The sequence below is a fragment of the Protomyctophum parallelum genome (genome assembly GCF_964188405.1).
Source record: "Protomyctophum parallelum genome assembly, chromosome: 4".
Lineage (NCBI taxonomy): Eukaryota > Metazoa > Chordata > Actinopteri > Myctophiformes > Myctophidae > Protomyctophum > Protomyctophum parallelum.
In genome coordinates, this window is record NC_139700.1 from 12261255 (window position 1) to 12288642 (window position 27388).

Genomic DNA, 27388 nt, shown 5'->3' on the forward strand with positions numbered 1-27388 from the left:
AAGAGTCAGGAAATGTCTAGTGAATATTAGGAACTTTATCAAAACAAAAAAATATCTAAGACTAATGACAGTGAATTTCAACTGTATGACCTTAACACTGGAATTAACTGAGATTTTAGAAAGGCCAAAGCTCTATGAAATAAAATAATGGCCTTTTAGAATCTTTTATATAAGGAGAAAAGGCCACCTTCAGTGATTGAACCAGTGGAACAAAATAAGAAAAGAAAGTAAGAAAAGAAAAGAAAATAAGTGGCAGGCTAGAGGCTGTCTAAAACAAAATGTATACGTCAAAAAGAAAAAAATAACGTACATGATTAAAGCTTCAAAATAAAAAATAAGCACTGGTTGAGAGATGTCTGGGTGAGGCAGATATGGCGTGAAGAGCAGGTCTGAGCCAAAGATAGTCTCAACTAAGGCATCATTGTGTGGGAAGTCTATACAGATCGACTATCATTGCCTGGGGCAGCCTTATCCAAGGCAACCTTATCCGAGGTATCACTGGCAGTCATGAGGCCGTCTGAGGGCATCTCCTCCACGTCAGCTCTGCCTGACACAGCCTTGACGTCGGCCATCTCTTCCAAACGCAGCTCATTAGAGCCAAGATGGTCCTGGGCCACAACAGTCGCTTTGGCTGCCATGTCCAAGGGAAGCTTATGGTGGGCAGACGTGTCTAAAGTATTATTCTTCCGATCGGTGACTACATGGTCTGAGAAAGCTCCGCTGTCCATGGATGCCCCGTCACAAGCTGCCCTGTCCGTGGTCGCTTGGTCTGCAAGCGGCCTGTCCGTGGCCACCTGGTCTGCAACAGCCCAGTTTGTAGCATGCTGGGCCTGGGCGGGCTTCTCCACATAGAAGAGGATGTAGGCCTTGGCCTTCCTCACCGTGTCCTCCTCGGTCAGGGTTACCGTGCTATCGTTGAAGTGGTACCAACGACCCTCGTGGCTGCCGTATGCCGTGTAATGTCCCGATCCAATCCTGTCAAAGAGAAGATTGCATCACGTCTGACTTCATGCAACATCCGACACACAGGGAAAAAGTGAGGACCACGATGGAAATAAGTAAGTCCTAGACTTTTCAATTTTGTATTAACCATTATCTTGTGCAAAGATTAATACCCATTTCAATGCTTAACTCCATTATTGCCACTACATGGTAGCATAAGTCTGCTCTCACTCTACGATCCTCGTTTCATTTCCGGGTTATTCCGTGAGGTGGAGGCTGTTGGTCGTTAGCCGTAAGCCGTAAGCTCATACCCCTTAACTCTCGTTACAAACAGTTACATGTGCGCAGTGATGCGATACAAACTCAAATGATTTACGATCGCCGGGATGCGCGACAGCTCACCATGGACAGTGCTCGAAGCTTTAGAGATATAAGGCTTTGAAAATCCTGTCATAATGGAGGCTCAATGGAGCTGGATTTAAAAATCCCATAGCTGGTGAGGATGGAGGCTCTACATAGCAATGCTAAAAAGGTACATTGACGGTAGCCGATTTTATATATGGAGTATACGGTTGTCTACGAACATGTACGTAGTTAGCACCTTTAGTACCTTAGCCCTAGGGCTACGATTATAATCGTAGATAGCAGAGAAAAAGTTAATGGACAAGTTAAACAAGTGGTTTTTTTGGGCCCTCGTTGCCAACGAAAATTCACGGAAATGGATTTATCTCCAGTGTTTGTTTTTTCCCCACAGTTTTTCCTCGTCAGTGTCCTGACTCCTGATGAAGGCTGGATAGCCGAAACGTTTGCATCATGCCGCTGTAAAGAAATGAGACTGACTCTTGCCAGTGTGCGTCCCATTACCTGTTATATAAACTATATCATATGTCTACAATGAGTAAAAAAAAAAATCAGGCTTTATGGATTTACTGTTGCCTATGACAATGACAAAAAGTGGTGGATGAGATGCTGACTGTGCCAAGCACTGGGTGTGCAACACAATTTAGGCATTCAGCAGACACGTATCGTGTGGATTATGTTAGCGGCAATACTTCCAATATGATGACCCATTTATGAAGATATCACCCCCAGCATGTCTGGTGATAGCGTTAAGGAGGAGAGTCCTGTCCCCTCTCGCAAACCTTTGCAACAAGTTAATTACTAGAAAAAGTGCCCTTCTGGGCACAGGTCTCCACCAGGAGGATAGGAATGTTTAGGAGTAATATAAACATGTTTTTTGTTTGTTTGTTCCAATCTTTGCCAATCAGGATGGAATATGGGAAATGGTGCAGATCCGTGTTGATCGCACGCATGCACAATCCACCTGTTGGTGGCGCTATAACAGGCCAATGTGAAATGGGTGGGCTATATTCCTCAGCCTAGTAGGAAAGTGCGTGAAAGATTTCATGTGAAATTGCACGCTGCGTTCATGATTTGAGGCTTTTTGTTCAAAACAGGCCAATCCTGCAAAATTTGAAAGCCAATGTTAGCCAATTAGGATGGAATATGAAATATCAGACACATCCGTCTTGAGCACATGACTATGGAGATACTGTGTAACGATTTGCGGGATTTTTGGACAAAGGAGTAATATCCAAAAATGTGTTTTACAAAAGTCGGCCTCCTGGTGGCGCTCTAAAAGCCAGATGTGAACTAGAGAGACTGTGTACCAATTTGCGCGATGTTTGGACAAAATCTGTAGGTGTACTGTGCAAAAACATGTTTTGCACAAAGCGGCCTCCTGGTGGCGCTATAACAGGCTGTTCTGGACATTTTGGGGCAGAGGTTCATCGTTGGCATCCAGGGAGTGTGTGTGCAAAATTAAAAATCCGGAGGAGTAATATCCAAAAATGTGTTTTACAAAAGTCGGCCTCCTGGTGGCGCTCTAAAAGCCAGATGTGAACTAGAGAGACTGTGTACCAATTTGCGCAATGTTTGGACAAAATCTGTAGGTGTACTGTGCAAAAACTTGTTTTGCACAAAGCGGCCTCCTGGTGGCGCTATAACAGGCCGTTCTGGAAATTTTGGGGCAGAGGTTCATCGTTGGCATCCAGGGAGTGTGTGTGCAAAATTTGGCATCGACCGGGTTAACGGTGCCGGAGATTAGCTGCTCACGGACACACGGACGGACGGAGTGCAAAACATACTCTCCCCCCCATGCCTTCGGCCTAGTGGAGACAATAACTGAGGCAATGCCGGTTGGTAGCGCAAGCCCCTTTGGTTATGCAATACCCATTGTACCGACTGTCAGAATACTCAATGCAGTACTACCCATTACAGTACTCGGAGGCAGTGGTGAAAGTGGCCCGGTTGCGATCCAGAGTGCTGCTGTGGCAAAATATTCTGTGCCGAGACGCCACTCCGTTAGGAAAAGCAGACGGCAGCTGTCAAAATGCCATATTAAATAACCTGCCACTGTGCTACAAACACCGATTATGCTGTCGGAGATCCGTTTTGGCGCTCACTGACAAAACTCCTGATCTGACGCAAGATCGGGCTTTGATCTCAGAGGTTTTGCTCGCCGTGTGTGAAAGGTGCTGCGAGAAGATCCAGTGCCGAAAAAAGCGCCCGCCGACACCTCCCCGACCAATTCTGAATATCTAGCAGGTTTGATATTTGGCTCTCGCGCCGACTGGACATCATACAGTATGAACTGGGTTGCGACTGCATCCCAAGAAATCCTGTATTACAGCCAATGAGAGCACAACTTCACAAGACAGCTGCATGCATGTGCTCACAGCCACTGTCTGTCGACTGTAGGCTATCGATATATGATCAGATCATGATATTTCTAAATCCCTGTGTCGTACATATTGGTAGCTATATTACGGCCGTGCTACACCAGGCTTTTCGTGTGCGTTTACTCGCACACGCCAACCCCGCGTACGTGCACTTAAAATAGGACTGGTCGGGGCACGGTGGAACAGTTGGTATTGCTGTCGCCTCACAGCTGGAAGGTCCTGGGTTCGATTCCCGCTCAGGGCGCTGTGGGTGCTGGCGGCGTGTTTCCTCCTCCGTGTCATTAGTGCCCATACGGGGTTGGCGAACGTGGAGTTTGCATGAACATGCAAACTCCACGTCAGGAGGGGAAAGGAACTGGTTGGAATAACGTGTTCCTTCCAACCAGGGAAACTCCCCCGTCAGGTGTAAAGGAGCAACTTGGATATACTCAGGCATGAAGGAAGCATGAGTTCAAGTCCGTTGCTCTCCCCTTGTCCCCCATATATGGGGACTAGGTTGGCGGAGGGTGTGTAGAGCCCAGGATCACATTAGATAATTGACACAGGGGTGAAAAATGGGTTACAAAATCGTGGGATAAAAAAAATAAAAAAATAGGACTGGACCTAAATGTGCGTGTGTGCGTATAATACACGTAAAACGCGCGTGTGTGTGTACGTACGAGCGACAAGATAATTATTTTATCTGCGACTGCCTCGCTATAATACATGTAGGCTACGCTATCGCAAACATTTCGCCCTCAGTTGTAAAAAACAAATTATGTAGCCTATAGAGCTTATGTATCGAGTCTGGATCGCATCTTTGTGAACTCTTGCAGTGTGTGATGCCTAGTCGGCCAACGATCGTCACACAGCTGTAATGACAGTCGATTTAAAAAAAAGACTCCTGCAGTGTGAAATACATAACGATCTGATGACTCACCGACAACTCTAAAACTCCTACAGTGTGTAGGGGCCATTACTTCTTCATTTAAAACTCCTACGGTGTGTAGGGGCCATTACTTCTTCATTTAAAACTCCTACAGTGTGTAGGGGCCATTACTTCTTCATTTAAAACTCCTACAGTGTGTAGGGGCCATTACTTCTTCATTTAAAACTCCTACAGTGTGTAGGGGCCATTACTTCTTCCAATGAGGGCGGTCCCTGCATGGTTGCCAAGTGCCAACACTGTCGGTGTGTGAAAGTGTGTGAATTCGTGAATGTAACATACAATGCTTTGCATAAAGGTGCTATGCATAAAAGTGCTATAGAAATCAGACCATTTACATACAAGACACAATTATGTAACTAAAAGTGGCATGTCCAGCACAGCAACACAGCTGCAGCGCAATATTGCCACCTAGTGGTCGATGGCAAAATAGCAACAGGTTTAAAAACAATATTAACCATTTTTCCTGTTGGTGGAATGGTGGGATGTTAAATTACAGCTTAAAAATGAAAATGTCGGCCCGGACAGTTAGCTCAACTGTTTGCTATTTTTCAACAGCTGAAGTTTCAAATAATGGTTTAAAGTGGTTTAAACGCTCAAGCGACACAGATGCGTTCTCGTCCAAAATGGGTAAAATACATTTGAATTGAAAAACGGTTTAAATAAAGGCTTCATTAAGGCAGCTAGCCTGGTGCCACAGAGTGTAAATCGTGTTGGGAAGAGGAATCTACTGACCCGTGACAAGGCTGAAAACAGTGTATGTAACAATCATCCAAATCATTGTTAGTAACATTGTAAAGTGACATTTAGAGCCAATTGGACAATCAGGACGGGAACCCCTTTTGTTTATACTTTTTATCGTGAAAATGTGGCACAAATGTTTAAATATACTGTAGTGTATATTCTTTCACATCGAATGTTTTTAACTCAAGTCTTTGCTTCTGGGGGACTATTGGGGGACCATTTTTTATTTTATTAACGTTCAAGGCTACTCACCCGGATCCATGATGTACCACCACAGCAACAAGGTCATAAAGGCAACTTCCTGGCAAGGAATTATCTGGCTGTGGAAATAGAATGGCAGCATGAGAAGTCTTCTAAATGAGTTTTGCACATCAACTAGAGCCCGACCGCCCACCGGTCGTTTGTTTTGCCAATATATCGGCCATTGTTCGTGTATTTTACCCCTATTGTGCTGAATATAACATTTTTCTAATGTATATATCCTGAAAAACTGGGTTGTCTTATATTTAGGACAATACGGCACTTGTTTGCTTGTTCACTTCATACATTTTTACTTTTGTTATTTTATAATGAATTTATTTAGTGGGGTTTATTTTCAGTCAAGGACCAAAGTATCCGTGAGAAGCCATGGTGATATGCATGCACAGCTTCCCCACATTATAATATAAGTAATAATAACTTGGGTGCTCAGGTTGGCAAAACACAGCAGAAGTTCAGAACTGGTACTTACTGTATCGGAAATTCAAGAATGTATTTACCTTAATGTCATTCATGAATAAGCTACTATTTCCTTCTATGAATGAGCCTCAGGCAAATTGTATATTACATTTTTACTGGTTTTTATAATTGCAATCGAAATAAATGTACTGTCATTTTCCAAGTCATGAGCTTTGCACAAGCATATCGAGAAGAAACCACCAAACTCCTAAATGTTCATTTTTCAGAAAATGAAAAATGTATATTTTTCAGGAAATGAAGAAAACCTACTGTATATTGAGGTGGTGGAGTTAGTTGTTTAAGAGGTTTTGTCCAAACTCTTTTTAATACTTTATTACTTTCCATTGGTTCAATATTTTTTTTAACCAACACACAGAGGTAAATGGTGTTCAATAGCACTGATTTATGCAAAATAAATCTAAACAAAAACCTCAAAAATGGAGTTAGGTGGGTTCCTCCCGACAGCAATATATATTACTTTTATGTTCCCTCACCTCCAGTAAGTAGCCCCTCATGTCCAGGCCTCGCAGTGGGAACTCCACATAGGTGTCCACTTTGTTTCTGAGATAGGCTGTCCAGTGAAACCGTTTCAGGTGCAGACACAACACCTACCAATGGGAACAACATGTTCACTGTTTGTCTCCTACAAACAGTCAAATGCTCAGTGTTCATTTAACTCTCTGAAAGTGTACTAATGTAACCAAATAGACTTGTAAGGTTCCATTTGTACACTCTCAGTCAAAAATGGACATGACATTTTTATGTGTAAAGAAAATCAACAGGCAAATAATGTCGTTAAACAAGTGAATTCTTTTTTGCTTTACAGTGGATTTGAATACTTGAAAAGAGAATTGCATTATCTTAAACCTTAGGCAGTTTCTGGATCCAGAACTTCTTGGTGGATTTCTGTCGTTTTTTACACTTGTGACACAAGTACAGCTCCGTTTCGTCAAGCTCTTCCAGGTCCGTGAAGCTACGGAGGCAGTCTAAAAATAGAGAAGAAACACAGAAACTGCTCAGACACAGTCAGATCTTCTGCTTAGATGTGAAGGCTTCAAGTGATCAGAACAAACAAAGAGATAGGAGCGCAAACCAATAGTGGGGACACTGGGAAGGTGCTGACCACGGGAGACAAACTTGAACAAGGCTTCAAGTCTGTGTTGATTTTGACAGCATTTTTTTTAATTATTTTGAATAAAATTCCATTTAGTTTTAGTCACATTTTTAGTTTTAGTGTTGGTCTAGTTTTAGTCTACTAAATATAAGATTTTAGTCAACTAAATCTACAGTTGATTTAGTCGACTAAAATGTATTTTTGCAGGCCATGATGTTGTAATGGTTTATTTTACACTAGCTGAAAATGTTTGTTGACGAAATTGACAATATATTTAGTCTTAATTTTAGTCATCGTAGCTTGTTTTGATTTAGTTTCCATTTAGTTTTTGTCAGTGAAAAAAGGTAGTCGACGAACGTCTTTCATCATAGTATTAGTCGACGAAATCAACAGTGCTTCAAGTGATAACTTCTACAGCTGATGAAACAATGTTTTACCACGTAAGGTGCAAGTAGGGCCTGGTTTCTGGTCCTTGCTTCTCTTGACTCTGAACTGGCTGGGTATGTCCAAAGACAGATCTAGAGAAACATGCAGAAAAAGAAAAAAGGTGAAGCCTCTTTCTTGCTGCCACATGATGCTACCAACAAAGAACAGCAGCAAAATGTCTTACCAAGGAATGGATCGAACTTCTGAGATTCTGTCCCACAAATCAAGCAGTTGACTTCATTCTGCAACACTCCACCAAACAAAGATGTGACAACTGTGGAGCTTCCATTTCTGAAATGAACCACAATCAAACGTAGGGTGGTTTTACAACTCAAATGTGTTCAAAACAAAGGTTAAATTCTATAATGCAATAGTTTAACGGCATTAAACAAAACTAGTGCAGTGCTTGTTTAGAGCGGGCCGGTTCTAGAGAATAGTTCAGTGTCACACTCAACACATTTACATACAGACATTCCTGTAGAACAGTTTCCCAAACAGTGTGTCGAGACCCAGGCGCCCCACGAGTCCTCACTTCACACAAGTGTGATTTTATATTAAATAAACTAATAAAGGCGCATTATACTGCTTTTCAAAATACTTTGTATAAGCTCAATGCTTTTTTCTGATTAGATTTGTCCATATCGATTGCATTTTGGCTACTTTCCACTACATTGGGAAGTGGGACCACAATGTGCTGACCGCAGCACTGTGCACATGGGTGCGGCAGGCCTGCAAATCACTGTTGTGAACTTGTTAATGCTGAATTGGTATGCATTTATTTATTTGATTAATCCAACGAATTTGTAGACAATTTTCTTGCCTGAATTTTTGCCTAAAAAAATCAAGTGTAAATGTCTCAATGAAGAAAACGTATAATTTAATGATTCAAACTATTGAGCATTGTCTGTGGCTCACTCAAAGTGGGAGGCACCAAGTGCCGTGCTACGAGCTTGTAGATCTCATGTGTTTGCTTTTGTAGAATGTCAAGTCTTAATGGGTTAAACAAAATGGGGTTACTAGGCCCATACATGTAGCATTTCCCGCCTGGGGTGGAGATCCTGAGGCCGTCCTGAGGCGGAGCAGTGCAGGCAGCCTTGCTGCGGCCACTCTGGAGCTCCCGGTGAAGGTGATCCAAAAGGTAGCGCATGAACTCATGGGCATCCTGCTGCTGATAGCCCCTAGACACAAAAGAACATGAACTCATGGGCATCCTGCTGCTGATAACCCCTAGACACAAAAGAACATGAACTCATGGTCATCCTGCTGCTGATAGCCCCTAGACACAAAAGAACATGAACTCATGGGCATCCTGCTGCTGATAGCCCCTAGACACAAAAGAACATGAACTCATGGGCATCCTGCTGCTGATAGCCCCTAGACACAAAAGAACATGAACTCATGGGCATCCGGCTGCTGATAACCCCTAGACACAAAAGAACATGAACTCATGGGCATCCTGCTGCTGATAGCCCCTAGACACAAAAGAATAGGTCAATGAAGATGCACAGTAAAAGACTTCATTAACACTAATGATGCTAATGACGTCGTGGATACATATACATGTCTTTAGAATCAAAACCATGGGGTGCCTTGGATGTGTATAGGCATCATTAGGTCTTTTTTATTGATATCAAACCATAACATTAAAAAAAAAAAAAAAACTTGTTTTGCGCATGCCCTGCTGTTCACTTCCTTGTTTGGTTTAATTAATTAATCATGGCGGTAAAACGGGTAATCGCTCTCATTTTGAGCATTCCAGCACACACCTGCAATTTAGTAGTTTGTGTATACTCCAACACTGTGCCAATTGAAAGATGCCACTTTTATCCTGTGGTGTTCCGACAGCGATATCACGCAAAAAAAACTGTCCCGATATGGAGCGTCGGTCATTGTGTTGCGACGTAGCCTGAACCAATCAAATAAATAAATAGTAGCGTGCAGATCTCAACCAATAAAAGTGTTGGGGGGGCCGCGAAACCTCGCTCAAATAGAGACTGTGAGCAAATATATTATTATTATCAACATGTTTCCATTGAGTACCTGAAACTTGGCATGATTTTCCAAATGACATAGAATAAGGAGTCTGGGCTGAAGGCAGTCTGGCTTCCTTGCCACAGGGAGCACAAGGTTTTCCTGAACTCCTCCACCAAGGACCTGATGAGAGCGAGCACACACACACACACACACACACACACACACACACACACACACACACACACACACACACACACACACACACACACACACACACACACACACACACACACACACACACACACACACACACACACACACACACACACACACACACACACACACACACACACACACACACAGCTGTGATCCTCGTTTTCTCGTCGCCGATGTTTTGGCTTAATTAATCCTGGCGGCCAAACAGTTAATCGCTCTCATTTTGAGCATTCCAGCACACACCTGCAACTTTGTAGAGTTCGTGTATACTCCAAGCAGCAACACTGCCCCAATTGAAAGATGCCACGTTTATCCTTTGCTGCCCCAACCCTGTGGAATGCACTCCCCAAAAGACTCGGATGCCTCCACACTCCAAAACCGCCCTCAAAACCCATTGCTTTCCCTAGCTAACTCTTTTCACAGTTTTTAGTGTTTTTATCCCTTAGCTTCCTCGCTTGCAAAGTAGCAATGAATTTCAGGTTAATGCACTGTTCCTGAAAAGGACCTTACACACTGCTGTCCCCTTGGCTTCGGGTGTGGTACATCCTCCTTCCCGCCGTCTTACCACTGCGTAGCGCCACCGCCGGCAGCTCCTTGAAGTAACAACTGAACTGCTGAATGTTGCTGAGAAACAAACGTGTGACAGGAAACATGCATTTCAGAGACCACGAGAACACGGTAAGAGAAATACAGATGATGCCAGGCAGTACATAAACAATATACACACACGACAGAGAGCTAGGCAGAAGCTATAACATGCATTTTAAAACTGTTTTTAATGTCATATTGTTTGTCCCTCAAACATATTTCTAATGGTTTGTGCCTAAATCACCACTTTGATATAAACAGTCCAAGTCATTTCTTTCTGGCCTCTGAAGCAGTTTTAGCTGCAGTACCACAATGTCCTGAGGTGGTGGGGGGACTGATATGCAAATGATTTAATCTTTGAGTCATTACAATACTAATGCTAGATAAACCCAGGCTTGTTTCCATTCCATGTCAGCTTGGAAAATCAACAACGGCGGTCATTGTAAACAAAGTGGAAATACACATTTGGAACTGTGAAGACTGAAGAGGGGAGGAATTATACAAAGTAGGGCAATGCTGATGACATCACTGGTATGAGTTCAGTTGAGCCATTCCTGAGAGAGCAATTTCCATAAAAGCCGCTATATGATGAGAGCGCCTGATTGCTCAAAATTGTGTATTTGTGCTTGTGGGCATATAAAATGGTAAATGGTGCATTTATATAGTGCCTTTATCAAAGATTGTGCATTACATTCACACACACATTTACACACCGATGGCGGAGGAAACCATGCAAGGCACCAACCATCTCATCGGGAGCAATTCAGGGTTCAGTGCTTTGCTCAAGGACACTTCGACAATAACTCTGGGGGAGCCCGGGTTCGAACTGGGAACCTTGCGGTTGCCATCCGGCCACTCTACCCCTGAGCCACCGCCGCCTCTAGTAAAGGGACAGGAACGTGAGTGCACAAAGAAGATGAGGTGCAACACACAAAACAGGAATCAAATCTAGGACTTTGCAGTTACGTGGCTGCCGCATTAACTGGTTGAGCTGCCGGGGGCGTCCCAGTAATATATGTGTTGGCTGGAAAACATGGCCTGTGGTTACTTACCAAGCAGCCAGCCTAATCCCCTGTCTGTGCCCCAGACTGTATTACTAAAGGATGGCTGACCACAGGGGCCCTCCATCTACAAGGAATAGTACAGTACTACTATGCCACCCAAATGGGAACATATTCACACACCGTCCGCTTTACTATTAACTCGTACTCTTAGCTGGGAAATTGCATCCTGCCTCCTTAGACACACTAAATTGAGAAAGGACACAATCATGTCACCCTCAAGGGGTCCTGGGATGCAATACTGTACTCAGTATTGTACTGTAACGTCGTTGAAGTAGGACTATAAAATGTCCCTGGGACCTTAGAGTATATATTTCTAGAGAAGGCACCCAGAGGAAACCCTGAGGCGAAATGGACATAGTGGCCGGATTTGGTAGTGCAGCTCGAGCCAGCGCTGCTCCGTTGACTAACATTGCGCACGTTCATGTGATTGGGGCCATGACACGTGAACGAATGTTTCATACGTGAACGCGCACAAACGGCACAATGATAGTCAACGGCAGCGCGTTCATGTGTTTGTAACCAAACCGTCCCAGAATGCACTATGTTCCTACCAGGAAGGAGGAGTGAATCCGCCTCATGCGCTTTTGAGCAACTTAATGCAAGTGGATGGGAGGAGAACTCGGGTGTCTTCTCTATAGATATATAACTCTATGCCTGGGACCCATCTAAAAAACCACCCCTGGCTCCCGGGACCAATTACATTGAAAACCTATTTACATCACTGCAAAGGGCATACACATAATGTGGTCAATGCCCAAGTTAAGATGCTTACCTGAGGGACTGTAGAATGGCATTCATGAAACACGTGTTGCCCAGATTCCGTAGGCCTGTGGCACTCACAGCTGAAGTCCCACTCTTAACAGCAAAGAACGACACGTGCAATAAAGTAATAATTAATCCCACAACTGTAAACCCACCATGTTGGTATATAAAAAACCTCTAATGCATTCATGAATTACATTTGACAGCAATTAAAAGGCTGTCAACTGAACCTGTGTGTAAATAGGGATGTCCGATATTGACTTTTTTACCGATATCCGATATCCCGATATTGTCCAACACCTAATTTCTTATACCAATATCAATTTTCAAATCGCCGAAGTGGAGTAAAATAAAATGGTTGCCTCTGAGATGTAGTGGAGTAGAAGTAAAAGTATTGGAAATTGGAAATACTCAATTAAAGTGCCAATGCCTCAGAACTTAAGTAGGCCTACAGTACTTAAGTAAATGTACTTAGTTACTAGTTACTAAGTACTAAGTACATCACATAGATGTTGTGGCCTATTTGCCAGTGCAGATGGCCAAAGGATAACTGTTATGAAATTTGTAACCAATCAACACTAACGGTGAATATATATAAAATATATTCAACTTTTTTATTTTTTTTAAGTCTCCACCTGCAACCACACGTGACTTCCACCCAAAATAACCCTGGCGCTCACTTCTAAAAAAAAAATGAAGCGGTGTTTCGGAAGGTTTTTCTCAAAAGAATGATAGTGAGGTTACTTGTAACTTGTGCAATGGTTCGATGAAATATACCTTTCATCGCGGATGAAATACACATCCGCGATGAAATATCACCTGTAGTAAACATCCAATGCCATCATCGTCTGGCTCAGGCAGGGAAGTACACAAACTATATCTGCCATGATATCAGGAAGACAGACGGTGTGATGCATGGAGGACATAACCCAGAAAATATGTCTTGGATGGTCGAAAGATATATCCTGCAGTGTCGTCAATGGCGAGGGTTTTCAGGAGTTGCTGGGCTACATTGAGGCGAGGCCATTACCACATCCCATATTACCCATTACCACATCAACACAGACCCGTCTAATGGAAGCCCATTTTAAAGAAGAAAAGAAAAAGGTGGCTAAAAGCCCAACTGGCTACACATGTGGCTCTTACGACTGTTGGACGGCACTCACCACCACATAGAGCTATTTGACAATGACATGTCACTATATTGACAAGGAGAGGAACGTTAATTCAGCAGTCTTATTGACGCTGTATGGCCGACAGACACACTGCAGACAACCTGGCAGGTAAATTCACTGATGCGGTGGAGGCTGGAACATTGTGCATGTGTTCATGATAAGGCACGTAACGTTGTGTACACCGTGCACATACACTGCAATTGGCAAACGGTATAGTGCATTTAATTAGGGAGAAGAAAGAAAGAAATGTGTATTCGCCTTTTTTTAATGGGTAAAATAGCAAATTTTTAACACTTTTCCTTAACGGCTAGCGGTTCATTATCCGGTAAGGCCTAATGGTAACCGGTTAATAAAATGTCTCCAGATGGCCATCCCTAGTGTAATGTGGAAAACGCCTGATGCTCAAGAAGGTCTGAGTACCAAAACAGTCCTTTCTTTCCCAAATTATGTAAACACATCATCCAAAAAGCAGTGTTGGAAACAGGCATGACGTCTTGGCATACATACATTGTCTTTTAAGACCTTGCTGTCTGGTGACGGGGTGTCCGAAAGTTTTCTTTTTCTTTGTCGGTCACCAGTCAGTGATGAGCTGCAGGAGAAATTGTTTCATATGAAGACTACTCTTTGCATGCTCGTATTACTTAACTTATACATTACATCAGCAATGTATGGCATAAAAGCTTTATCTTGGCTTTTTACATGACACTTGAGGATGAGGATGCTACATTTGATTTATTGTAACCGACTGGCTGTACATATGTTAAAGGCATAAAAAAGATATGAAAATACAGTTCTGGTCAAAGACAATGGCCCTAATAGTGAACACATACTTACTTTTCCAAACCCTGAAGAAGCTCCCTCACCTTCTGAACCTGTCCAAGTTTGGTGTCGTTGACAACAAAGTCATCACATCTGTAGCTACAAACACACACCAGAGAAAGACAATTCACTTACATTATGAATTCACCTTCACGTGTGGAACTGGAAGTCAGTGGAAGACATATGTTGGGCGTAGTACAACAATTTGCAAAAACAGATTTGTGAGCTGCTGTGATAGGAAAAGGATGTCAAATGGAACATAACCACCTTAAAAGACTACTAATCATTATAGTAAGGGCATTTTATCAGGTATTTGACCAATCTTGGAACTAAATCGTTACCAAGAAATTTATTCACCAATGTGTTTCTAAAGGTGTCTAATAACATGTACTAAAAGTTTGAAATTCAACTCCTGTGGTTAATTGAGTTATTACTTATTAGCATAATATGTGACCATACCCATAACATCCTATATAAAGAAAAAAAAAGTAAAAATGTCATCATTCTTTCAGTAGCATGTGACTCATAGGAATAGACTAAGTGCCAACCAGGAATAGTCTGGTGACCACCGGAGAGACGGGTGGCAGCCGGAAATTAGACGGCACCCGGGAGCAGTATGGGTTAGCGCCCCAGCCTGTGTCTTCCGTGAGGAAGAAGCCCAACAAACCCACGGTGAGGCCTTTAGGAGGGCCATGCAAGCCTCAAGCGGAGTCTGCGGCACCACCAAGGGCAAGGTGGAGCCTGCGGAACCGTTGCGGCTTGAGAATCCACCATTCCTGAATAAAGTGCCTGGTGCTGGGAGTCTGGTGCAACGCACAGGGCCTGACCTGGTGAGAGCAGGAGTGGACCTGGTGAGACGTAGGAGGGGCCCGGACAGGTGTCAACCCACAGAGCCTAGTCTTTCCATGTGCCAGAATGGTACCTCCCAGTCCCGGCAGAGTAGTTCAGGAGGAATGGATTGTGTGGCCCTGGTTTTTCCCTAATGGGACTTATCGAGGGTAGCTACTGGGACGTAAGTCGGGACTTGATCACTCCCGGCTGGGTCACCTGAGTGAGGGGTATGATGTTGCGAGACCCGAAACCCCGATGACCTTGGGATACATCACTGAGGATACGTCCCAGGTGCATCCATTTATGTGTGTATTTTGTTATATGACATATGAAACTAGGGGGTTTTCATGATTCTGAATCCATTCCAAGCATTAGTTTTGCACAAAAAACACTCCTTGGGAGGAAAACGGCCATAGCCGTCATCACCAACGTGATGAGGTCAGCACATTTGGTCAAGTGGATATGGCCTAATTTAGCCCAAGGAGTGTTGTCAAAACTAATGCTTGGAATGGATTCAGAATCATGAAAAACCCCTAGTTTCATATGTCACATGCTACTTAAAGAATGATGAAAATTTGACTTTTTGGCCGTCCGCGGGTGCAAAGGCACAGCGGTCTCCGAGGCTGACCGCTAGGGCTTGTCCGTCGGAAGAGGGGAGGTCGAGGATCACGGCGGACGCCCCGTGCTGCACTAGTCGCTCTACCGTGGCCCATCCCAGTCCAGATGCCCCGCCTGTCACCAGCACCACCATGCCCTTGATGCTCCTAATGTTTGCTCATTCACTCACCCGCAGTCAGTCAGTGCATTTCACCGAAACCGGATTGAATTTATATATTCTGTAAACTAACCAATACCCATATATGGGCATATAAAGATGACCTCAGATAATTGGACAATGACTGACAGATGCAGAGATCTCCATATATGGGCATATCGGTCAGATCGCCGGTGCAACATAAGCGTGAGAGGCAGCGAGCGGCCCAAACCTTTAGTATATTAAATCACACCCGTTCTGAAGTGAGGGGCGCTCTTATCATCATACAATCAGATCATCACTATGGGATACACACGCACACACAAAGCTGGGCATAGGCCCCTCAAAAAGATCTATAAATTGTTGATAGGAAACCAATCTACAGTTCAACACACCAAAAGAAAAATATTTAGCAGAAGCTCTTATCCAGAATGTCTTACAAGTAGTCAAGTATTTTCCAGGGACATGTGGGTAACATGGGGTTCCTCCATCCCAAAATTACCACCATTATGGCTTTTTGTCCAATTTCTGTTCCATTTTATTGGCTATGAGGCTCATGTACTCGTTGCATGAAATAATGGCTCCTGTGTGTGTGTAGGCCTAAGGATCTATGACGTCTCAGGAGGACACTTACCAAAATGTGCTGTAGTTACTGCAGTCCATGCAGACAGAATGCTGAGCCTTCTCCTTGTCCCGTTGGCTCTCCTCAAAGTGTTTCTTTGCATGTCCATTGACGTACCTTCAAAGACAGGGATGTCTTAAACAGACTGCATTCTGTTCAACATTTAACTTTTAAATCAACATAATCAACAACTAAAAATTGCAAACTATGCCCCAGTGTTGATGAAATAAGGCAATTCTAAATTCCTCTACACTACTACTAAATGGAAATTAATATAAAAGCTTATTGTCTGCAAGTAATATGATAATACATTTGTGTTGCATTATTTCTTAACTGAGTTTACAAAGAGAAACCAACCTTAAAAAAACACACAATATAAATTATAAAAGAACACTGATGACTAAGCAAACACCTTACTTACCTTCCACAGTGCACGTTCAGACAGCTGAGACAAACCCATGGGCTTTTGTTAGATCTGCAAACTGGACATGTTAGGGGAGACATGATGAGACAAGTTAGTCCATGGTGTCTGCGGTCTAATCTTGTACTATGTAGTCTAGTTTTTGTAACAAGCAGACAAGTGGCATGGTGGTAATAGATTGGTGGTTTTCAACCAGTGGTTTTTGAGGGGGTTCCAGGTAGAAAACAGAGATCCGGGGCCGGGCACACTTCCTTAAAAAGGAAAGCTTTCTATAAACAAAATATTCTTTAGTTTTGGGTCTGAGAGGCTAAATGTCATAATGGTGGTCTGTGGCTCAAATGCCCAAAACATAATGGGCCTGAACCTGATACAATTTTTTTTTAGACAGAGTAAGAGTACAACTACTTAATTTTAGTACTCACTACTCACCGATACCGAGTACCGGTTCGAGTACTTTTTATTTTTGTTGAGTAACCACTGGCACTGTCATGCCTTGTACTTGTAATGATATACTGTAATGTTCAATTACCACAATAATAATAGCCTGAAACGATTAAGAAAATATCAAATTCCAAAATGTTCTTTATTTTGCTTAAAGGTATATTCAGTGATTTCACTCAAAAAACCTTAGGTTTCGTTTTTGGCTGTGGGACCCAGCCTTTCGTCCAATCAGGATAGAGAGTCAAAAACGAAACCTATGGTTTTTTGACCCCCAGGGGTTAACTGGGGACAGGGAGGAACTAAAACAAAAAAATAAGTGATATTTGAATTAAGTGAAATCACTGAATATACCTTTAATATTAGCAATAAAACATTTTGTTCTCACTAGTGTCAATTGAATGTTTTGGTACTCGGGTCAGAGTATCGGCCCGAGTAGCCGATATCAGTATCGTTATCAGGATTGATTGATTGAAGTATTTATTAACAGTTTGCAGAATTACAGTAGGCTACATTTCAAGCACAACTCAATACAAAAACTGTAAACTGTGAGTGGACAACCAAAATAAAGCATTACACTTGTTTACAAGAGGGTCCACCTTGTTAAATTCACCATAACATTTTGACACGTACAAATATACATTTCTATATAGCCATAAACAGGAAATCATTATAGAGGGGGCGATAGGGAAAATATATATACAGGGAAAATATATATACATTGAGGCGGGGAAAAGGGTGGGTGGGGGATTCAGATTTTACGGGGGCCAGTTTCGAATTGCAGCCGTCCGTAGGTGCCCTTTGAGAGCGGTTTTGAAGGAGTCAAGGGAATTGCATGTCTTGATGACTATTGGTAGGGCGTTCCACATTTTGGTGGCAAAGGAGCGAAATGAATTTAGTCCCGAACCTTGTTTGTGCCGAATCTGTGCTGCACATGGTTTGTGCCTCTGGTGTTGTGGGTGTGGACTTTGTTGACATTAAGGAAGTATTTAGACAGGCACATGGGTATCTTGGTGGTGTATCGAATCTTGTGGACCAGACCCATTACAAGATTCTGTACTCTGTCGGCAACCCTAAGCCATTCCAGCCCGTCAAAGTGGGCAGGGGTGAGGTGGGTTGGGGAAGTGAGGCCAAGTAGTACCCTGACCAGTTTGTTTTGGGAAGTCTGGAGCCTTGTTTTAATGGCCTTTGAGGTGCTGTGATACTAAGAGGTGCATGCATAGTCGAAGAAGCCTTGTACGAGGGCTCCTGTTAGGGTCTTCAAGGTGTTTTTGTTGACCAGTGAGGAGATCCTGTATAGGAATCTTGTTCTTTGGTTGACTTTTTGAGTGGTGCAACCACTCCTACAACCAGCTTGCAATGTCCTCGTACCTGTTTGTGTGTGTGTCTGTGTAAGCACGAGTATGTGACTTAATAATAGCAGTAGGGGGCGCCAGAAACAGTGAGAGGGGTAGTGACTCTAATGAGAGGGAGAGAGAGAGAGAGAGAGAGAGAGAGAGAGGGGGGGGGGAATTGCACCACTCAGTTCACACGTGTGTGATTTTTCTATTACGTTGGTGGCCATTATCACCGGAAAGATTCGCCTCCAGGATGGAACCTAGGTAGGTAATTTCATCTTTGTGTGATAATATTGTCACCCACTCTAACCAAGAAGCAATCTGCCTTGCTGAGATTACTATTGGATCCAAATAGAATGGATTCCGTTTTTCCCAGGTGTAAAGATAGTTTGTTATCAGAGAGCCAGGCAGATTCTACCGAGTTCAGAGCTGAGGTCCTTTTCAACCTGCAGTTTGCTCCGAGACCAGCAGTGCTGAGTCATCTGCGAACAGATTGCAGTTGCAGTCACAAGCTGATGTCATGTCGTTTACATATTAGGAACAGTAAAGGCCCTAGTATGCTTCCTTGTGGAACGCCACAGCTCACTGGGAGGGGGGGGGGGGGGGGGGGGACAGTGTTCCATTCACCTCCACCATCTGTTCTCTGCCCTAGTAGGATTGCATCCAGCTAACTGATGTGCTATCAAAACCAATTGCTTTTAGCTTGTTAACCAGTATGGCAGGGGTAGGCAATTAGGTTTTGCCTGGGGCCAAGTTCTGTCCAGGACTCGTTTTGGGGGTCCGACATGCGACGACAGTGCTGAGATTTGATTATTTTATGCTTTTTTTAACGTCAATTTATATAATATCTCAATTTGTGATGTATTCCCATGCTTTTTTGTTCTTGCTTAATGTAAGTCGCTGCTAAATGCTAAATGCCTAAATTGTAAATTGTAATTTAAATTAACATTAAAGACTATTTTACCCCAATGCCATGCTCTCCCTGCCCTCTCTCTCTACATTACTTTGAATGTAATGTGTAATGTGGGTTTTACTTTTTTCATTCATTAATTAATTAAGCTTAGAATAGATGTAGAACAGTCGTTCTCAACCAGTGGTCCGGGACCACCAGTGGTCCTTGAGGGGGTTCCAGGTGGTCTCCAGCGAAATGACGGAGAGTTGGTAACCAAATGCACCCTTATAAATCTTTAACTCGTGAGTGTAAAATTAATAACTTTTCAGGGCAAGAGCCTATTTGAAAAGATATGGCAGTGCCCTAGCAGTGATTCTCATCATTTTAATTTGAAGGATGCCCAGTTTGACATGACCCCCCATTTAATGCCATTTATATCTGGGACCTCAATTAATTTATTATAACTTTTATTTGTTTATTCAATCAATGTCAACTTCGCTCTGAGAGTACAAATGGAACCAAATGGACCTGATCATTTTGTTCCATTTGTACACTCCATTTGTACACCCTCTTATCGCACACACCATACCTGTAACTTTCATTAGCCATACAAACTTTTTTTTTTTTCCAGGGGCCACAAGGGGGCGCCTCGTGGCCACAAATGGCCCGCAGGCCGACCCCTGCAGTATGGAGTCGTTCACGGTGTCAAAAGCCTTTTGGAGGTCCAGTATGACTGTAGGAGACATTATGATAGTGGTGTATCATTTCGTTTGTTGGCAATATTATTTTTGAACACTTGGTGGTGGGCTTTAGATTTGACTAGCACTGGGTGTGTATTTAGAGGGCACACAGGTGCTGTGATTCAGATGGAACACAGGACCATGGGAGCACACTGTTCCTACCAGCACTCAGAAGGGAAGAACTACAGAATTGCAACAGAATATCACATGGTAAATTAATTTCAACTGCTACAAACTTTATCCAATAAATACCCTCAAACTGGAATCTTTGCTTGGACATCCATCTGTTATCTTTTCTGTGTACTGCGTATGTATAGGATCACTCCCACCATGCCTGTGATAGTAACGTGTCACAACGTATAGACATTGGAAAGTGAAGGATGGCCATTACAATGACCATGCCGCAGTATTTGCCAGCATCCACCTCGTGTTTGATGTGGTCGCTCAAATAGAGGAGGCATGTGTCAGTGGAGTGGGATGTTCTGAAGCCAGATTGGAATTAATACATTAATTTCTTTGTGGCAAGATACTTTTCAACCTGTTCATAGACTTTTTTTCCCATTACTTCCGAGATGGAGCTAAGAATAGAAATAGGGCGGTAGTTGCCGGGGTCTAATTTGCTCCCTTTCTTGTGCAGGGGGGCCAGTTTTAAACCTGTCCATGTTTGATGGATAGGTTTATTATGTGAGTGATGATTGGAGCTATAGAGATGGCTGAGTCTGAGAAATTTGGAGGGAATATTGTCATGGCCAGTGGCCTTGTGGGGTTGGAGGGCACTCAATTTCTTAAGTACCTCATCAGTTGTTACCATAACTAGTTTAAAATCGTCTTTACAAACACCTAGGTTTCTGTAGAAGGTTTTAATGTGCTCTACACCAAAGAGCCCAGAGTGGGAGGGCAGTTTGTTAACCAGCGTTGTTGCGGCTCCGTCTAATGAGCAAATTTAAGACTTCCGCTCTGAGAGCTAGCAGATTTAAGACATCCGGTTGCCTTCAGAATAAAATAATATTTTAATTCGTTAATTAAATAACTATTACGTTACATTATTAGTGTAAAAGTGTGTTCTTTTCGTTAAGAATCACCCAACAAGGATTGTAGTTTAGCCCAGCCGGGCAATAGTTTATTATAAAGTCCCGTGCTAAGAGTAGTAATAAACAACCTGTCAGCTCAGTCTAGTGCAACCAACAACAGGTACCGTGCGAGAGGTGCAACCAACAACAGGCACCGTGCGGAACCGTGCGTCACGCACTTGTATAAGCAAGGTTCCTATCCAAACAATAAAGGTTCCTATTTCATCAAGAAATAATACACCTATTATAACAATTAGTATTATTATTACATTACAGTTATTGTAAAGACACACATTATGTTTCTGTGTAAAAATAAGTAATTAAATTACTAATAAGTAATTAAATAATAATAAAAGTTATCTAAATGGATAAATGCTATTCACTGGAGTGCATGGACTTTATAAAGTGGACACTGGACAAAAGAGGCCTCCGCGAGGCAACTATCTGGACATACCCACACGTTCGGGGAGATGTCCTCTACCACACTCCACTCTCCGCTAAGCGGGAGAGGTGTAAAATTCACAGCAGCAGACCGTCTACTGTGGTCAATGCTGAAAAAAGTACCGTTTCCGGACCCAGAATGGACACTGGACAAAGAGGCCTCCGCGAGGCAACTATCTGGACATACCCACACGTTCGGGGAGATGTCCTCTACCACACCACACTCTCCGCTAAGCGGGAGAGGTGTAAAATTCACAGCAGCAGACCTTTTACTGTGGTCAAGGCTGACAAAAAGTACCGTTTCCGGACCCAGAATGGACACTGGACAAAGAGGCCTCCGCGAGGCAACTATCTGGACATACCCGCACGTTCGGGGAGATGTTCTCTACCACACTCCACTCTCCGCTAAGCGGGAGAGGTGTAAAATTCACAGCAGCAGACCTTTTACTGTGGTCAAGGCTGACAAAAAGTACCGTTTCCGGACCCAGAATGGACACTGGACAAAAGACGGCTCCGCGAGGCAACTATCTGGACATACCCACGCGTTCGGGGAGATGTCCTCTACCACACCACACTCTCCGCTAAGCGGGAGAGGTGTAAAATTCACAGCAGCAGCCCTTCTACTGTGGTCAAGGCTGACAAAAAGTACCGTTTCCGGACCCAGAATGGACACTGGACAAAGAGGCCTCCGCGAGGCAACTATCTGGACATACCCACACGTTCGGGGAGATGTCCTCTACCACACCACACTCTCCGCTAAGCGGGAGAGGTGTAAAATTCACAGCAGCAGACCGTCTACTGTGGTCAATGCTGAAAAAAGTACCGTTTCCGGACCCAGAATGGACACTGGACAAAGAGGCCTCCGCGAGGCAACTATCTGGACATACCCACACGTTCGGGGAGATGTCCTCTACCACACCACACTCTCCGCTAAGCGGGAGAGGTGTAAAATTCACAGCAGCAGACCTTTTACTGTGGTCAAGGCTGACAAAAAGTACCGTTTCCGGACCCAGAATGGACACTGGACAAAAGACGGCTCCGCGAGGCAACTATCTGGACATACCCACGCGTTCGGGGAGATGTCCTCTACCACACCACACTCTCAACACTTACCAAACAGAGACTGAAAAGCGAGATTGTGTATTGTATGAGCTGACAGGAAAAAATGTATTGCTCTGAGTACATAGTTTAAGTACTGCACTGCACTAAAAGGCTCTGTTTTATCTGTCTTATATGTTGTAGGAGAACTTCGCCGCCAATGGAGGATGCGAGGGACGCCAAATGACACGTCCCCACGTGATTTAATCCAATAGTGCTTACTGTGATCATCTAAAAACAAACGTTTGAAATGTTTGGACTGAGCTGGTTTTGCTTTAAAAGTACATCTAACTTTTGATCAATTTATGTGTGTGTGTGTGTGTGTACAATGTTTGCACTTTATGTTTGCAGTGATGCTTTGCACTATAGGCTACCTTTTTATACATTTGAGTGATGTGTGCACTTAGGTACATTGCATGTTGTACCATATATACATTTGAGTGATGTTTGCATTGAGGTACATTGCATGTTGTACCTAAGCTTTTGAGTAACGTTTGCACTTAATTGGTACATTGCACGTCTTACCTTTTTATACATTTGAGTAATGTATGCACTTATAGGTACGTTGCACTTATAGTACCATTTTGTACTTTTGAGTGATGTTTGCACTGATTGACTTTGTAGTTTTTGCATGTTTTGCATGTGTTTGAATAATGTTTGCTGTATTAACACAGATGCGCACACACATGCAGTAAATTGATCAAATCTGTAACTACTAACTATTAAAGTAGCTTCTCAGTCCACATTGCAGCATTGACCTCAGTAGAAGGGCTGCTGCTGTGAATTTTACACCTCTCCCGCTTAGCGGAGAGTGGAGTGTGGTAGAGGACATCTCCCCAAACGTGCGGGTATGTCCAGATAGTTGCCTCGCGGAGCCGTCTTTTGTCCAGTGTCCATTCTGGGTCCGGAAACGGTACTTTTTGTCAGCCTTGACCACAGTAGACGGTCTGCTGCTGTGAATTTTACACCTCTCCCGCTTAGCGGAGAGTGTGGTGTGGTAGAGGACATCTCCCCGAACGTGTGGGTATGTCCAGATAGTTGCCTCGCGGAGGCCTCTTTGTCCAGTGTCCATTCTGGGTCCGGAAACGGTACTTTTTTCAGCATTGACCACAGTAGACGGTCTGCTGCTGTGAATTTTACACCTCTCCCGCTTAGCGGAGAGTGTGGTGTGGTAGAGGACATCTCCCCGAACGCGTGGGTATGTCCAGATAGTTGCCTCGCGGAGGCCTCTTTGTCCAGTGTCCATTCTGGGTCCGGAAACGGTACTTTTTGTCAGCCTTGACCACAGTAAAAGGTCTGCTGCTGTGAATTTTACACCTCTCCCGCTTAGCGGAGAGTGTGGTGTGGTAGAGGACATCTCCCCGAACGTGTGGGTATGTCCAGATAGTTGCCTCGCGGAGGCCTCTTTGTCCAGTGTCCATTCTGGGTCCGGAAACGGTACTTTTTGTCAGCCTTGACCACAGTAGAAGGGCTGCTGCTGTGAATTTTACACCTCTCCCGCTTAGCGGAGAGTGGGGTGTGGTAGAGGACATCTCCCCGAACGTGTGGGTATGTCCAGATAGTTGCCTCGCGGAGGCCTCTTTGTCCAGTGTCCATTCTGGGTCCGGAAACGGTACTTTTTGTCAGCCTTGACCACAGTAGAAGGGCTGCTGCTGTGAATTTTACACCTCTCCCGCTTAGCGGAGAGTGTGGTGTGGTAGAGGACATCTCCCCGAACGTGTGGGTATGTCCAGATAGTTGCCTCGCGGAGGCCTCTTTGTCCAGTGTCCATTCTGGGTCCGGAAACGGTACTTTTTTCAGCATTGACCACAGTAGACGGTCTGCTGCTGTGAATTTTACACCTCTCCCGCTTAGCGGAGAGTGTGGTGTGGTAGAGGACATCTCCCCGAACGTGTGGGTATGTCCAGATAGTTGCCTCGCGGAGGCCTCTTTGTCCAGTGTCCATTCTGGGTCCGGAAACGGTACTTTTTGTCAGCCTTGACCACAGTAGAAGGGCTGCTGCTGTGAATTTTACACCTCTCCCGCTTAGCGGAGAGTGTGGTGTGGTAGAGGACATCTCCCCGAACGCGTGGGTATGTCCAGATAGTTGCCTCGCGGAGCCGTCTTTTGTCCAGTGTCCATTCTGGGTCCGGAAACGGTACTTTTTGTCAGCCTTGACCACAGTAAAAGGTCTGCTGCTGTGAATTTTACACCTCTCCCGCTTAGCGGAGAGTGGAGTGTGGTAGAGAACATCTCCCCGAACGTGCGGGTATGTCCAGATAGTTGCCTCGCGGAGGCCTCTTTGTCCAGTGTCCATTCTGGGTCCGGAAACGGTACTTTTTGTCAGCCTTGACCACAGTAAAAGGTCTGCTGCTGTGAATTTTACACCTCTCCCGCTTAGCGGAGAGTGTGGTGTGGTAGAGGACATCTCCCCGAACGTGTGGGTATGTCCAGATAGTTGCCTCGCGGAGGCCTCTTTGTCCAGTGTCCATTCTGGGTCCGGAAACGGTACTTTTTGTCAGCCTTGACCACAGTAGAAGGGCTGCTGCTGTGAATTTTACACCTCTCCCGCTTAGCGGAGAGTGGGGTGTGGTAGAGGACATCTCCCCGAACGCGTGGGTATGTCCAGATAGTTGCCTCGCGGAGCCGTCTTTTGTCCAGTGTCCACTTTATAAAGTCCATGCACTCCAGTGAATAGCATTTATCCATTTAGATAACTTTATTATTATTATTATAATGATTTAATTACTTATTTTTACACAGAAACATAATGTGTGTCTTATAGCATCATATAGCATCATTTAAATGCTTAATTTGTAGTTTTAATGTGCAAATTAAACTTTTTTTCAATACTCTAGAGGGTACTCTTATTTTGAAGAGATCGTCCACCGGAAGCCTTAAATCTGTTCATTAGATCTGTTCACTAGACGCTGCCCGTTGTTGCTATGTTTGTAAAGAAGATGTTCACGTAGTTGGCCGAGTCTCTGATAATTTTGGAGGGAATATTGTCATTGTCATGTCGTGGCCTTGTGGGGTTGAAGGGGGCACTCAGTATTTTAAGTACCTCCTCAGTTGTTACCATTGTCAGTTTAAAATCATCTTTACAAACTAGGTTTTTGTAGAAGGCTTTGATGTGCTCTACACCAAACGCCCAGAGTGGGAGGGCAGTTTGTTAACCAGCGTTGTTGCTATGTTTGTAAAGAAGATGTTGAAGTAGTTGGCTACAAGATGTCTGTTTGTAAACCTGGTTTTTAGTTTCTGACCGCAGCCCAGTTGATTGTTTAGTAGCTTCCAGAGCTCCCGAGGATTGTTTGTTTTCCTCGGGACAACACTAGCCTTGATATAAAACCACGGTGCAAAATTGATACACAAAACAAAATCACATTTTCTTACCACTGCAGCACCAGGAGGACGGAGTGCCATTCGGGAGACTTGAGGAATCGACGGCAACAACACACACATTTGAGTTAAGATGAGGGCACTCCATCAATGTAAAAAAAACCAGGAGCTACGACTTAAGTTAACATGGATAATAACACAACACCAAGTTAAACAGAAAGTGAATTCTACTGATTAACGTCAACCCCAACAAGAGAGCTGTAGCTAGCACACAAACTGTTGTGCTATTAGCATGTTTTTAACTCCTGAAACACGCAGCTGTTCATTCGGAATAGCCAGCGCCAATGTGATTCATATATTTAATTAAAATTTGTTATTTTCCTCTCCGGTCATTTATAAAAATGATAAATGGAAAGTGGTAAATGTAACGGCGTTAGGTAGGTAGCATACATTAAGGAAATGACGTTGTTTTTGTTTTTTTGCCCACTTTTGCCAGATTGTGTGAGAGAAACAAGCCGACCAGGTCTATGAAAACAAGCCCAAAAGAAGCGAGTATACTTCACTTCGCCCTTTTAAACATGTAAATAAATGTGCTATTTGAAAATAGTCAATCTAAAGCGATGCGTTGTGAGCTTGTAGAAGAATACATTTTGAATATTCTTTCAACATTTTTAACAACAAAATACACAAATCTTGTATGTGGATTCCTGGTATAACATGTTTTCAGATGGGGGGGGGGGGTCTGCAGACAAATATAAATTAATTTGGGGGTCCTTGACTTGAAAATGTAATCCTGGTTTAAACACCATTAGTAAACGAGCCAAAAAAACCTCAACCCATAACTACCAAAATTTACAAGAAACTTTACAGGGAAAACAAGATTATAATAAATCGCTTATAATAAGCGGACATGGCAACGCTGGTTTTGCCGGCTTCGCCTTCCTGGCCAAAAATGTGTTGTAATCCCATAGCCCGGAGGAACGGGCCTTGCTGTCATTGGCTACTTGACGGTTGACCCCTCAACCCGACCTCCTTGACCTTGACCCCTCAAAAGAAAATTGGGTCTGTGACCACTTAATGGGTGGCTCCTGACAATAGTTCATTGTCATTGTCAAATGGGACCCAATGCCTCCCTGCTTGGCACTCAGCATCAATGGGTTGGATTGGGGGTCAAATCAACTAAATGATTCCCGAGTGCGGTGTACGCTGCGGCTCGATG

The 27388-nt window shown here is 43.7% G+C and overlaps 1 protein-coding gene across 2 annotated transcripts; it reads right to left on the minus strand.

Annotated features, from left to right (window-relative positions):
• Positions 1-13: 13 nt before the first annotated feature.
• On the minus strand, positions 14-26596 carry usp3 (ubiquitin specific peptidase 3). Of its 2 annotated transcripts, none has more exons than XM_083763656.1 (15): positions 26224-26596; positions 16836-16896; positions 16427-16531; positions 14223-14306; positions 13896-13977; positions 12224-12306; positions 10310-10423; positions 9650-9763; positions 8638-8787; positions 7794-7900; positions 7621-7701; positions 6937-7055; positions 6564-6677; positions 5605-5672; positions 14-975 (listed from the first exon to the last, which is right to left on the minus strand). In XM_083763656.1, exons 1-15 carry the CDS (start codon positions 26315-26317, stop codon positions 435-437), a joined length of 1917 nt encoding a protein of 638 aa, XP_083619782.1. In that variant the 5' UTR covers positions 26318-26596; the 3' UTR covers positions 14-434. The 2 variants fall into 2 exon arrangements, with proteins under 2 accessions (XP_083619782.1, XP_083619783.1); XM_083763657.1 differs by having other exon boundaries at positions 26214-26276.
• Positions 26597-27388: the final 792 nt, after the last annotated feature.